General features: G+C 42.3%; 1 protein-coding gene across 1 annotated transcript in view; it reads left to right on the top strand.

The window, feature by feature from the left end:
• Positions 1-349: 349 nt before the first annotated feature.
• F2 (coagulation factor II, thrombin) overlaps positions 350-15,607 on the top strand; it is a 26,005-nt gene continuing 10,747 nt past the window's right edge. Inside the window, exons 1-9 of the mRNA XM_018562128.1 lie at positions 350-456; positions 1,239-1,304; positions 2,271-2,347; positions 5,335-5,495; positions 7,822-7,846; positions 9,729-9,794; positions 12,231-12,336; positions 13,272-13,408; positions 14,595-14,900. Of these exons, the coding sequence (XP_018417630.1) occupies positions 350-456; positions 1,239-1,304; positions 2,271-2,347; positions 5,335-5,495; positions 7,822-7,846; positions 9,729-9,794; positions 12,231-12,336; positions 13,272-13,408; positions 14,595-14,900 (1,051 nt within the window). The remainder of the gene's footprint in view (positions 457-1,238; positions 1,305-2,270; positions 2,348-5,334; positions 5,496-7,821; positions 7,847-9,728; positions 9,795-12,230; positions 12,337-13,271; positions 13,409-14,594; positions 14,901-15,607) is intronic.

Here is a 15,607-nt window from a genome sequence, read left to right as displayed (position 1 = left end):
CATGATCGAGCGCCTGACTTTTCAGAGGGGGTGACACACCAAAATGACTGTCAGTCATTTTGTTGTCACCCCCTCTGATGGTGTCAACCGGTGCGGGCCGCACCCCCCTTTGTGACGTCACTGCTCCCAATATTGAGTGCAACCTCGCATTTTGCTGCGGTCCCCTACACATGGCCAGTATACATAGGGGTTGCTCATGGACACTTCAAGTAGTCCTTTCGACACACCACTGTTGTCACCATCAGGAAACCTGCCCTGAGAAATGTCATGCAGCCATTGCTAGTAGGCCCTGAAATGTTGGCTCGATGACGCATGTGACAGTTCAATAAATAGTGTTTATACTTTACGCATGAAACATCGAGTGCTGGTGACCTCTGTTACTGACTGTATCTTAAACGGCGCCATCCGTGTCGTCACTTCAAGCAGCAAACGTTTGTACCTGAAGGTCTATATGCTGTATGGAGTGCAGGTGATTCTTTGATACTTGGTGCAACCATTACTGGTGCAGGAAAAGGCTGCAAAGAGGCTACTGGAGATCAGCAGCACTGAAAATCAACAGAGGATTAAGAAAAATAGGTAAAAACAAGAATTTACAAAAAGCAACAGCGATTTAGCAAACAAAATATCACTCCATTGGGATATTCATCGACTTTAAGTGCCTCACATTGCTTCACGTCTACTATGTAGAATATTGATGTACACATCTGTCCTTATAGCATGAGAAAAGTGTTCACTTTATGTACAATATCAGGCCACAGTGGCTCAATCCTCCTACAGAAGGCCACCAAGTCACACCAGGCTGTAAAATGGTTGTTCTTGCCCACTTCTGAGCAATGCATGATACTCTAGGGTTAATAGATGCAAGTTATATGTGAGACGAGAGGGTCTGGACTGGTACTTAGTGTATGCAAAATAAGCCTGGTATTGTTAATGAAGAGGCCCCAATGTTTGCTGGTCAATGTGTAACCGGTCCTGACCCCAGTGGTTGGGTGGCGGGGGAGGGAGAAAGGCCAAAGGAGGGTCTGTGTTTTTCTGACTCTGGCTGATCTCCTACAGCTCTCAGCTCTTAAGTGGTAGTTGTGGGGTTGCATCGCACTGAATTCCCCCCACCATGCCGCCCAGAACAATGATAATATGTGGGATTGCACTGGCCTTCCTGTTACCGCCTGCTCTGGGAAGCAATGGTAAGGACACTGCTTGGATTGTAATGAAAAATTCTTATCGCTTCTCCATTGTAGAGCAATGCAAGGGGATGGGATTTGTCTGCCAGGCTTTGATGTCTACCATCGTCTTCCAATAAATTGGTAATTGGACAACGTAGTTGGCCAATGTCAGAGAAGCAAGCTGGGTAATGTTGTATCAGCTAAATTGGATGAATATAAGTTTTATCTGTAGTGACTTTTAAGTCAAATATTGTGCACAGCTTTGTCACATATCCTGGGAAGTTCTGTTGCTTCAGCCATGACAGTGTCAAATGATGGTGACAGCTTTTCTGTTGAAGGACGATGGTGTGTCATGTTTTATGTAAAATGGAGCAAAGAATAATCTAGTTGCTTATAGCGAGCAGGTTCAAAGCTTCTTTACAATGCAGGTTATACAAATCAAGCAAAAATATAAAGATCACTATTAATTAAATGATTGGCATCTTGAACTTTGCTTGGACTTCTTCATGCAGCAACTCTAGATATAGTAGGGACTTGACAGGATTAGTGGAGTCACTTTTTTGTAAAATAATTAATATGTACCATTTTTTTAGTGAATATGGAGTTTTCTTATTATTATTATTATTATTATTATAGGAGTCATAAGCGTATTATTATTATTATTATTATAGGAGCCATAAGCTTATTATTATTATAGGAGCCATAAGCTTATTATTATTATTAGAGCCATAAGCTTATTATTATTATAATCATTAGAGCCATAATGGGCTTGACTTCTAAACATTGGCAGAAGATGAGTGTCCATGGCTCTATCATTGTGTTCTTGCTAGGGAGAGATGTTCCTTCACTCATCCATTACTCCGAATCAGATCTGACAATAAAAGTCTGATTCTGATTGGTGGATATCAGTAAAGAACTCAAATTCTTAGTGTGAACACATTGATACCATTACCCTGTACAACTAAGGTTGCCACCTGTCCCAGATTCACCCGAGGAGGGTGACAAATACCTACCAAAACGTATGTTGTACATAGGGTTGCCACCTGTCCCAGATTCAGCTGGACAGGACGGGTTTTGAGTCCGGTATGTGCTGTGTCTGTGTTTTAGCTGGCCTCAACTGACTCAAATCCCGGACTGTCCAGAATCCGGGACAGGTGGCGACCCTATGTACAACCTACGTGTTGGTAGGTATTTGTCACCCTCCTCGGGTGAATCTGGGACAGGTGGCAACCCTATGTACAACATACGTGTTGGTAGGTATTTGTCACCCTACTCGGTTTTGGGGTCAGTTGCTTAATTTTCCATAAGATGTTTCATAGATTTGTTTTGCAGGAAATGTTTACCTCCTTCCCAGCAGTACAGAGTACACAACAAACAGAGTGTTCTTTGAACATTGTGCAATAAAGGCCTGTGGTGTAACCTGACCACCAACGGGACCCAGTAGCACCAGAGTCCTATTACTTGGACCTTAAACCTCTCTAATCTGGTTGTTTAAAGCGTACATAGATCCTAAAACATAAAATATAATATAGGATGTGCCATAGCCTACACATTCAGCCTGCCGTTCAAAATAGTAGAGAGCTGCCTAGGGTGACAACATTCAAAGATGCAGCACAGTGAGTGAGTGTTGTCATCCTTAAAAGGAGAATGTGTTCCTTACAAATGTGCCTTTCTTTAAAGCAGCAGAATGGCCATGGTAAGGAGTCATATACTGTATGTGATTCAATTTGGGTCTGGTACAAACTCTGTACATAATGGCACCTTTCTGCACCTGTGGTATGTGTATGCAGGTTGCCAGTGAGTTGCAGAGGAAGAGGCTGTATGGAAACTGGCAGTAGGATCCAGTAAAGTGCAATATATATGTACAAAGTGCAGCAACTAATCAGATTTCAGTTTTTGCCGATTTTACAGTACAGTCCTGTTACTCACATCTGTGATTTGGACCGTTTGGAGCGAGATTTGGACATGCCCCTTCTGCATTCCTCCGAACCTTCTGAGATGAGAGGGAGGGACAGCGCAATGTATTTAGGAAATGGATACACCCCAACCATGACCCCAGTTATGAGGACCATTAAGACTGTATATGCCAAAAATTATTGGTTAACCCTTTCGCTGCCATGGACATAAGTACTACATCCATGACAGCATGGCCCTGTAAACAGACCCCTACCTAGTGTAGTCTGTTTACATCTATTCAGCTGACTGATGGCTTTGTACTGGAAGTGATTCTTTACAGCCACCTGGTCACTTCCTGGAGTCCTGCAGCATCACCCAACCCACCCGTCATGTATTCTTGGTTCCACTGCTCCCCAGTCATGGCAGATGTCAGCAGGGAGAGTGGAAGAATGTTCAATGATCTGACACGAAAATGTAATCGCTTCCAGTTTCAGAACTGTCTTTTCTTGGCCACTGTAGCCAGGGATGAAGCCAATCAAGCACAATTTGTGCTTCATTAGCTTCCCTGGAGTGCAAAGTTGACATTAGCGCTCTAATAGACTCCGAATGTCTTCTCAAAAAAAGCCTATCTCTTCCAATGTGCTGTCACATAGGGGGCTTGTTAGGGTTAGGGTCTAATAGACTCCTAATGTCTCCTCAAAGAGAACCTGTCACCTCCAATGTGCTGTCACATAGGGGCCTGTTAGGGTCTAATAGACTCCTAATGTCTCCTCCAAGAACACCTGTCACCTCCAATGAGCTTTCACATAGGGGGCTTGTTAGGGTCTATGGTTAGGGTCTAATGGACTCCTAATATATTCTTAAAGAGAACCTATCACCTCCAATGTGCTGTCACATAGGGGGCTTGTTACCCCTCTGGGAGGAGTAAAAGGATGATGCCGGGCTGCTTTCTTGTACATGCTCCATGAAATATGTTGGCTGGAATTGTTAACCTCCTGAAAATGTTAGTTGCCTGGATATTAAAGATTATCCACCATAATGGTGGAGAATATGATTTGCTGATGATTCAATGAAGGGAAGACTATTTCACACCGGGAGAATATTTGATCCGCTGACCGTATTAGTAAGGAGTTCCCCAGAGGAACATTGATCATCTTACCAGTTCAATAAAGGCAGAGTGGCCGAGTGGCCCTGGACAATCTTTCTTGAGCACAGTCTCCTTTCCCCAGGTGGCCTCCTAGGCAGGCAGAAAGCAATGGGAATCCAGCTGTTAAAGTCAACAAGGGTTAGAGAGCAGTGATCAAAATGGATCCCAGTTGGATCCTACTAGGTGACCGAAGTCCACCCAGGTAGCGAGAAGCGATTAGCGAGAAGCCTGCTGTGCACTCTGCAATGGCCAGTGGGAACTGAAACATTTTACCAGTATATTGACCAAATCTGTATCTGCAAATTGGCCACCTGACTCAAAATCTTTTAGGAAGAGACTATGGCTTTCATTTTTTCTATGTCAGTAATCTAGCATGAGATCATTGCATACTTGTTCCAGGTTTGTGGCTCCGAAATGATTAAAGCCAGCAGAGAAAGTCGGGCAACTTGCATTTTCAGAAGGAGATCAGCAATTGTTTTAACTTGATTGATTGATAAATGTTTCCCTTCACCCAATTTGCCTTTAAAAACCTAGTGGTCACATGACTTTTTAATTATGCGACAATCGTTGTGTTAATTCTGCCACGTTCATAACAAATGCAAACTAGCAGACATTCGCAGATTGTTCACAGACATGCACTACACAGGAAGTAGCGTGGCACTCGCAAACTTGTTTAGCTGCAAAAGGTAGAAAATTAACTGATAATGAGTGGCACACATTCATGTGGTGCGACATGGAAATAGAGTGCAACTGCATTCATAAATGTCCCCCTATGTGTGTTGTAAGGATAGAGTACAGCAACACTTTTCTTCTTTCAGACAGAGTTAACCAGTCATGGCTTTGATTCATTTATTTATATGTGTGACTTTCAGCTTTCGCTAGTTAGCTCTGTAAACAACAACTTTTTTTTCCAGTAAAGCAGATAAGGAGAGCCTGGAAGTTATAAGAAAAGAAGCCAATAGCTCCACCTGCTGGCTGCATATAAAACTACAACATTTTCATATACCATATTTCCCAGATATATTTTTTTTAGTACTGACCATAATAAATAAAAAAAAAGGGAATATATATATACAGTACAAAATCACTGCACATTTCCTATAACACCTTTCCCTTATGTCTCTTTAGTGTTCCTCAACAACCAAGCAGCCTCGTCTGTCCTTGAACGCTCAAGAAGAGCAAATTCATTATGGGAGGAGGTGAGGCCAGGAAACATGGAACGGGAGTGTGTGGAGGAGTTGTGCGACTACGAGGAGGCCAGAGAAATCATAGAGTCAGATGATGCCACGGTAAAGTTCGTTCCGGACGCATTTAGGATATTTATATGTTTGCAGTCATTATATTTTGCTAATATTCCACAGACCGATTATACTGTAATATGTACATTTTGGCATGTATTGCATCTCTGTTGCATGTCTATACTGTCCTGCTAAGCTAGGCCTGTCCTGTAATGCCCCTTATTTCAAAACGGACTAATTGCAGCTTATGTCCCTGTTGAGGAAACTACCCCTCACTTCCTGTTAGAACAGGCAGGAAGGGGAAATTTCTCAATGGAGGACAAAGACCGCTATAAAAACCTGGCAGAGGTCCAAATCTATCTGCATGTCTTATTCCACAATGGTCACTCTATGTGAATTATTCTCCTAGTAATGTGAGAAATGGGAGGTGTGGGTGGAGTCAATGTCCATTTTTTTTCTTGTAAGAACTTTATTAAGTCCACCGGTCTTGACAAAGCTCTGTTACAAGTGATAAACTATTGTTGACTGCACCTCTAGTCCCTTACCATCCATCAGCTACTATCCTAAGTAACACTTGTATTGCTTGCACAGAGGCAGCAACAGGTATACAATAAATCATAAAAAGCCGGCATTGTGTAGCCAAACAGTCCTTAATATCAGGGACAAATATACCTAAGGCAGGTCTTCAAAACTCAAGTCTAAGGGCTGTCCTGGGAATAAGGGACTGTTAGCAAGCCTTGTCTGCAGGTTGGCTCTGATTTAGGTGATTATTTTATTGTGCTTGAATCATTATCCATTTACTTAGAGAGACGTGTATTTTATGATTATCGCACTGGTATACTGGGAAATGATTTGCTCTGCTGGTCTCCCTGACCCTATGGGGTCTAGTTATAAACAATTTGCAGAGCCTTTCACCCCGCCAAAGTCTGTGAACGTTCACTCTATGAGAACAGAGGCAAAAATGAATGTTCCTAGTATATTTTTTTTTCTTTCAAATGTAAAGCAAATGGAGTTGAGTAGCATAGTAAAGGCATTACTGTATTTATTTCCTAGGCTCCTCAGCTCCATCTAGTGGCCATAATGGGTTATTTTCCAGATATTACATTTAACCTGGAAAGAAAATATACTAAGAACGTTAACTTTTGTCTACATTAGCACGGAACGAATGTTCATTGAGTTTCACAGGATGAATGGCTCTGTGAATTGTTTACACGTACATCCCTAAGTGTCTGAAAACGGATAGAGAAGGTTTAGAACGCCTGTCAGATTTCTTATGGCTTTCTTTATTCCCACTTGGAGGAATCACCTTTACTATTTGTCCTGGTGACCATTCTCACGGAGGATAGAGAGTGATGAGATATCCCAAATTTTAGAGTTGTCCACCAGAACAAGAAGTAATGTCAAATCTTCCAATGAGGACACCTGTTCCAATTACAGTTGTCTAGGAGGGGACTTCCTCTAACTTTGTAGGGATTTTCTCTTGCTTCCAGTGCAGCTGCAAAAATGAGGGGAAATCTCCCCAACAGGACATGGAAAGAATGGTTTGAAACCTTTCCTACTCTATTTTTAAAAAAATATGAGGGCTATACATATTTAACTCAGCCCCCCCATTGAAATGAGTTGGGGTAAGCCAAACAGGTACTGAGGATGAGCTAGGTGTTGATTGTCCCTCAGTCTAGGATGTTGCTCCATCCATCCCTTCTTCCTTCTTTAAAGGAGAACTATGAGGTGAGTGATTTTCACTTGCTTTAGTGCCATATTTGCCTTAAGCGGCTTCACGCAGACAGCAATAGAAACGTGATGGAGGATATAACTGTTACCCAATCTATCCAAAACGAAATAAAGTTTTGACATTAGATACAATTTAATGAAGTGAGGACGGTACATCAGTGGACAGAGAAAATCTCATCCCTAATGGGCCACTTTGACTAAAACCTTAAAATGTATTTCCAATTTTCTGCCAAACTGGGATAACGCCTATTGTATATGTGTTACATGTTCCCATTCACATTCCATAACTAGTTATAAAAAAAAAAAAAAAAATTGCTACTTAAGTTTTTTAATGCTTTTTACTTGCTTGCAAATACTACCTAGCGTCCTGCTATGTAATGCTAAGGAGGGGGCTGGGGATTTAATGTTCACCATAATGAGCCCTTTCTGTACTGTGATGTCTTCCCAAATCGACAAGTTAGATTCCACTACTTTAGTGCGATCCTCTGATTGGTTACTGTGGTCTTTCCTTTATTTTTTGTGCTGTTTTCCAATATTTCAGTGTTTGTGTTGCAGTAGGGTGACAACAGATACAAGTACATGGTGTGCCATCAGAGTTCTATGGTTGTGCCTTCGTAACAGTATTCATTTTATTTTTGTATTACAGAAAATTTTCTGGCAACGGTATCAATGTGAGTACAATGTGATTAGTCATCATCTTCTTGAGTTTGTTCATTTGCTGATTGCATCATAGGGAACAAAGGTCACCGTTGGATTGTAGGGACCAATGTACTAAGGAGGGCTGGTGGTAGGTGGTCACAGTCAGCATGACCTGTTCTGTAATGTTGAAGATGTTTCACCACTCAGCCAAGTGGTCTCCTTAGTGCAGCGGTTCTCAACCTGTGGGTCGCGACCCCCTCGGTGGTCGAATCACGATTTGCCAGGGGTCGCCCAGGAGTCTCCCACTATTAGATAGCTGCTCATGGCCGCCATCCACAACTTGGCAAATGTTACCAAGGGGTCCCGGCCCTAGAAAGGTTGAGAACCACTGCCTTAGTGCGAGTGGATATCAGGAACATACGAGGTGCGGCCAATAAGTTCTTACCCTCACCATGATTTGGATGTGCTAGGGATTTTTTTTTGAAGGTTTATAGGGGGATATCTTAGTAATATGCATGCCAATTTTTGTTTTTGTAGGTCGTGATGAATTATAGGTAGAGCCAAGAGAAATGGAGTAGGTGTCATGCCGGACAAAGTTGAATACCGAGCCGTGTGTTGCTGCTAGCTGACAATGCACCTGCACATCGACCTGCAGAAACTGTTGTTCACGATTGTGGCTATGAATCTCTGCCACATCCACCTTACTCACCTGACCTGGCACCTTCGGACTTCTTCCTGTTTCCAAATCTGAAGAAACAGCTTCAAACCCCCAAACAATGATGTCAGCTAGCAGCAACACACGTGTGATTAGTACACAGCCCCTGTCCTTTTCTATGGGAGTACACGGCCGTACGCCGCCCTACGTTCACCCAAGTGCAGGTCCGTACGCGTGCGGGTGTCCTGGCTCAGACGCAGACAGGATCCATCCTGTCGGTGTACGAGTACGGACACCCACACCCGCACGGACGTGCAGGGCTGGTAAGCGTAGGGCGGCATATGGCCGCGTATTCCCATATAGAAGGACGGGGGCTGCGTACTAATCACACGCAGCACCTGTCCTTCCTGGGAGCTGCCCGGTACGGCCGTGCACGGAGCTGTACATGCCGGCCTTTTCTCATGTGAATGAGGCCTACAGGTGTGTTGGTTGTTATTTTAAAAATAAGGGTAAAGGTCCGCTTTAGGGCTTTGTTACAAATAAGGCCTTAAAGTAGAACTTTTTGTTATATGTGGACTGGTTTAGGTGAGATTTCCTCTTACTTTCTTGGACAGGAAATGAGGCAAAGTCCTCGTCTCCTCTGCAATTTTGTGTAAAACAGGGTTACAGAATATCAGATTACTGGATGGGAAGTCAGCTGTGTTTAAAAAAAATACAACATCCCCCAAACTATACTATTTTACTTTAAATCATTTTTAAAATTATTTTCTGTCATATCTATCAATAAATGTTATTAAAGGATCGGTTCACCCAAAATGTTTTTGGTTGATGGTGGAGACTGGAGAGATAGACCGTTCCATATATTCCATACGTTCCATACATCTCTCAGTATTGGTGAGATCTTGGTCCTGAGTTGGAAGGTCTGTACACCCGCTGTGCCCATTATGAGGGGTCCTCACTCTGGTGGAACCTGTATCTATTTTATTGTTTTTATACTATGGAGAATGTAACAGAAGGAGCAGGAACACCCCAAAAAAAGTCTGTATTTAAGGCAGGGAGGTATCACTGTTGGAGGATGAACGACATATAAGAAGCCCGGGGCTGAATCATCTGATCAGGCTCATTCTATAACACAAATATCTCTCTTGGGTGGATTGACCTTTTAAAACCTGTTCTACATCAACAGTGTCATGGCATTTTCCATTTTATCTCCCATGTACTTAGAATTTATCTAAAATGTGTATTTGACTCATCCGCAGCATGTGAACCACAGAAGAAGCCGCCCAGGGAGACATTGCTTACCTGCCTGGAAGGTGAGACCTTCTGTTCGTATTTGCTATATACTAGCTGCCTACTAGTTGCATGCATAAAAGTCTAAGTGACTCGTACCAGGACTATGACCCTGCCGGGGCCCAGCTATTTCTCTGATTCAATATATTGATCTATTCCGTCCTCACTGTACTCATTGAATCATCATAATTAAGGATACAATTCAAAATATTAACAACCACTTATAAAGCCATCCAAAACTCTGCTCTCAGGTATATCTCCAACCTCGTCTCAAAGTATCACCATAACCGTCCCCTTCACTCATCCATTGACCTCCTGCTTTCCAGCTCCCTCGTCAACTCCTCCCATGCTCGCCTCCAGGACTTCTCTAGAGTCTCTCCCATCCTCTGGAACTCTTTACCCCAACCTGTCTCTCTATCTCCTACTCTGACTGCCTTTAGACGATACCTAAAGACTCATCTCTTCAGGGAAGCCTATCTCACCTCAACCTAACCTCTCATCATCACGTTCTCAAACAATTCCTCCCCACACAGCTACCTCCTCATGTATCTTGTCCCTTCCTTTTAGATTGTAAGCCCTCACGGTCAGGGCCCTCTTTACCATCTTGTCTTGAATTGTATTGTAATTGTAATGTCTTCCTTATATTGTAAAGCGCTGCTCAAACTTTTGTATAATAATATAATTATTATTATTATTATGGATTTATGAAATGGGGACCAAGAACTTCTGCGCTGCAAGTTAGAGACGTTAACTGTTAAGCCATCGGGGCTTTAACTAATGCTTTTGTAGCCGAACTGCTGATTTTATAGCTGTATACATGCAATCCCTGTATGCAGACGTTTTAGCTCAGAGGGCAGAACCGCATGCACAGTGCGCTTTATTCACATATTGCGCTGGCTGAATTGTGTCCACACCATTATTCTGTAATAGCATTATACAATGTCCTGTGTGCCAGAAATATAAGGGACCTATTAATAAAGAATGCCATTGGATTATGAAAATGCTGTTTGCAATTACTGTATTGATTCTGAACAGAAACAATCATTAAAAATGAGTTAATCTAATCAAAAAAAGCGAAAAATATGATAAACAGGAAAACATGAGCATATACTCTTTCCTGTACTCCCAGCATTCAGCAGTGGCATGATAAAGGACGTCAGCATTGCATTTTGTTGATGCCATTACTTTTTCCACAATGATGAAATAAAGAGGAATCTAGCTAGGCCATCTAAGAAAATTCCAAAAGAAACTGTGGGATTGTATACATTCAGTGCTGAAGGGTCTCAGTGGGAGTTAGAACCCTTTTTATTTGTATTTATCATCTTTAAACAGGCTAAAATTCTCACACCAGTATGGAACCAGTATGGAGGTTTAAAAGAAACGTTACCTAGCAGAAGGCCAGCTCCCTCATGTGTCAGGACTGGAAACTACAACTTCATTAGTTCCACGTTCTGCTAAGATGAAATGCGCCCAAAGCACATAGCTTGCAACTACCAATAATTCAGGCCCAGAATTGAAGGCGAGCTCTACCCCCAAGACAGCCAATGCAGTCAATAAGCTGGTTTCCAATTGGGCTCTTTCTACAACATGGCATTCATTAAAAGTCAGATTAATCTTAGGGGAAACCTTGTCCCTTTTACCCAGGCTTAACCTTTACCCTTGAGAAAGCCACAAGGCACACCTACCCTCTCTGCCAAAACAGAACCCACACAGATACAATCCATCTCTCTTCAACTTCCCATTCCACAAAGAAGGAATGTCCATTTGGGTTTTACTAAAACAACTTAATATTTATTCCAAATAATGGTCAATTCACAGAAGAATGAGTAGATGTTCTTTTCAAATAATAGACACCACATTTGGGGGGGGGGAGTGGGCATGGGAGGAGGGTTGCATATAAGGCTTCATCTTGAGTAGTGGAACTGGTGTATAATTAGTGCCCATAAGAAGGTAACATGAAGGTCATCTTGGCTTATCTTTCTCCCATTACACAATTGTGCCTCCTCCTAATGAGATACTCAAAAGTTATGGTGCAGCACTGTTCATGGCCAAGGGTCATGGTCATGGACCACTCTGTTTCCCATTCCCTCACCCAACTACCCTTTAATAACCCAAGACCAGGGACAGTAATTGACAAGAAAGCTGAATAGAGCTAAAGGGGTTTGGACTCCATCACTGCATTACAAGCGGAATCTGATTTGCCATATTTTCTTTCAGTAACCCTGTTTGCTTTTTTTTGCCAGTTGGGCAAACAGGATTACAAGTCTAATCCAAACATTTAAAGGAGATATAAACCCTAGCACTGAAATCTCATATTAGCTTTAATATGTCAATGTGGTTTTAAAAATAGTTTTCAGTCTTTGTAAATCTGCAGCTTTTATTAAAATATTACTTAGTGATCCTGCTATGAAGGGTGTTGATCATAGTGTTGCCATGGCTGAATTACCTGTATGTACTCCTCTAATTGACAGGTGACTGTGCATCTGGCCTCGGGCAAAATTACAGAGGGGTCCTCAGTGTCACCAGATCTGGAAGAGAGTGTCAGTACTGGGCCAGCAAGTTTCCACACCTGACGAAGTGAGTGTAGCTGTATGATTTATCATATTTGCTGGTTTCCTTTATCTAAATATGTAACATGGGCCTGTCATTAAAAGGCACATTTCCCATAAATCAATAAAGCACATGCCAGCTCCTGAGCTTCTGGGAGCATGGTCAAAAAAGGGGTGTATTTTAATAGTGACAGACTTAAATTACAAGGGCATGGTCCTCAAATGTGGCAAATTGTGGAAATATGTGGGTAACGTATTGGCGATTGTGACATCGAATGGGCAACAAACAAGGGCAATGCACTGCCAATTTTGAACGTACATAAGCAACAAAACGGAAATCATTACAATATATGAGCAACATATGGGCAGGTTTGCCAAAATGTGGACAACAAACAATCAATTGTGACAACACAGAGGCAACAAAAGGGTTGTACAAAATGGATAGTCGTTCCAATACATGGGAGACAAATGGGCAATCATTACAATTCATGAGCAGCAAAAGCCAATCGTGACAATTCACAGGCAAAAATGGGTAATAGCAACAATGCCTAGGCCTTAAAATTTCGAGACCACAAATGGTCAGTCTGCCAGATATGGCATGAACCTGAGTAGTGCCAAAACGAGGGCAAAGCTAAACTTACAGTTACAAGGGATTATGCTTGAGTATGTAATTGGACCCGTGATGGCCCAACCACTATAATCTTCTGTAGCACATCTATGGTGCATTTTTAAAACATGTTATCAACAATTGTTGACTATGTTAATGTTAAGATGCCATCTTTATCTGGGTCCACTTTTGTAAAAACAAGCCTGGATTGAGACTTTAACAGCCCTGTGAGGTGACTAGCATGTGAATGACAAGGCATGGATGTAGAAGTCCTAGAGAACCAGGGTCATGGGTTGCCTGTAGATTTCCTGAACTTGCTTATACATTGTTACGTTCTAACGTCCTTTGTATCTCAGGGTGAATCCAACCACTCATCCCGACAAAAACCTGACGGAGAACTATTGCCGAAACCCTAATGACAACCCACTTGGTCCATGGTGTTACACAAAAGACCCTGAAAAGCCCACAGAGGAGTGTGCTGTGCTAGTATGTGGTAAGTGGTGCCAAGCTCCATCATACCTTCCATCCAGGGCCCGAAAAAGCAGGAGCAATTTTTAGCGGCATGGCTGATGTCGCTAAGTCTGAGTATTGACACAATTTATTGAACACTGCAGTAAATTGCTCATTGGCTAACAAAGCCGATATGTATTATAATCATGAAAGTATATTTTGAAATTCCACTCCTTACAGCAAGATAAACAAATCCCACCATCCCACCAGATGCAACCAAGGTGCAAAACTTTTTTCCGGTTTTGGATAGAATGGGGAAGGGTTCAAGCCTCGGGGAGTATTTTTTTTATGGTGTTTGTGTTGGGCAAATCTGTGTTTTTAGCTATTTCCACTTCAAAGTGACCTTGTTAGTTGCCTAAAAAGCTGCATAGTGCAGCAATAGAAGAGCTAATATGGACTGTGTCTCTTATCATCCCTCCGTGTCTGTTTTCACAATTGCGCACTGTTGTTCCATGCACCAACACCTATGTCACTATAGTGAAATGAAGTAGTCACTGGCACTGGCAAACAAAGTGATGACTCTGTTTGCCTGATGAAGGGACCGACATGGTTCCAAAATGTTGCCACGCGTTTTGAGGTGGCCTTTGTATGTCAATAGAGAGGAATTGACAGCAGGAACTCTGGAGTGCCAGTGACTACTTCATTTCTCTTGGTTTGATTGGCGGTGTCATCCACGGTCACTGCAGCACCCACCCATAGGCTACAGGCACATTCCGGTCAGGAGTGCAGTGGGGCATTTCTATATTATTCTATTTAACTATAGGACACAGCAATGATGTAGAAGGCAGAGGATTAAAAACCACAGCCCGTTGCAGGGAACTTAGGCATCAGACACTCCCGGACATGTCAATGCCGAAGAAGGTACAGTGCTTGAATAGGGCAAAGGTAGGAGATATGGGCCACCAGAGAGGTATAAAAGCTCTTCTATTGCAGGAAAATCCAATTATATATTTTTTTAGGAGACTTAAAGAGTCTCTCTCATATATCTGATTTCACATATCCCTTATTAATAAAGCATAAAATAGTATACTTGGCATTACCATAACAGACTATCAAATGTATAACTTTTTCCTAAAGTGGTGGTCGGTTTTCATCCCAAAGGTAACCAAATCCACCATTAAATTTACCAACATACTGCACATTTTAAAACTGAGTTTGTGTCCTTGCAGGTACAAAAAAAACCACAGTTGAGCCAATCGTACTAGTAAAACAGGGGCCTGCACAGACACAGGACGTATCATGTGAACCAAACCGCGGATTACAATACGAGGGGAATCTGTCGGTTACCGTGTCAGGACTGCCATGTCTCCCCTGGAACTCAGCAGAGGTGGAGCTGCACAGCCACAAGGATTTCCGTAAAGACGTTGTACTAAAGGAAAATTATTGCAGGAACCCAGACAACGATGATGAGGGAGTGTGGTGCTATGTATCTCACCCCAACCAGACGTTTGATTATTGCAGCGTAAATTATTGTGGTAAGCACAGCTGATAATCCCCCTATGTCCAGTGTATTTGGGAAACTACCTGTATCATTTTCTTTTAAATCTGCAGCAATGTGTTTCAAAACTGGACTAATATATTTTGTCTCTGGAAGGTCTGAAATGCTTACTCCTTGAGAAGAGGCCATTAAGAGGAAGATATAATCACCTTGTATATATACATGCATGGTCCATTCAGTAAACTTGGTGCAATTGTCCGCAAACTTCCTTGCAATTACCGACATCTATTCTGGCTGCAGGGCCATCTTGATTAGCCAGGCCCGGGATGATGTAACTCCCACATGTGCACATGGGAGTTCATGAATTCTAGCACCAAGGAGTGCTGAGTATGAACACTGAGCTACGTATGCTAAGTTCTAATTACATGTAGCATAATTACGTGTAGCATTACGTGTAAAGAGAGCAAGACAAAGGGAAGAGAGCCAAGAGTGAGGGGAAGAGAAAGAGACAGCATGTAGGATGTGAAAAAGCCTCACTTGCTTTTTTTTTAATGTAATGCTACAAGCCAATTACTGTCAGTGATGGCTGTCTTGTAGGATCCTAGAAACAACCGTAATCATTGGCATATTTGCCATTGATGGCGGTGCCAGGTAGTCCACATGGGCCAGTGCTGGTCTATGTGATTGGTTGTTGAAAGATGTGAGTTTTATATTAATATATATATATATATATAATGAGAGAGA

This window comes from Nanorana parkeri, unplaced genomic scaffold (genome assembly GCF_000935625.1).
Source record: "Nanorana parkeri isolate BGI_ZX_2015 unplaced genomic scaffold, ASM93562v1 scaffold562, whole genome shotgun sequence".
In the NCBI taxonomy this organism is placed as follows: Eukaryota; Metazoa; Chordata; class Amphibia; order Anura; family Dicroglossidae; genus Nanorana; species Nanorana parkeri.
The sequence above is the reverse complement of the archived record's forward strand: the minus strand, read 5'-3'. Positions and strand labels throughout refer to the sequence as shown.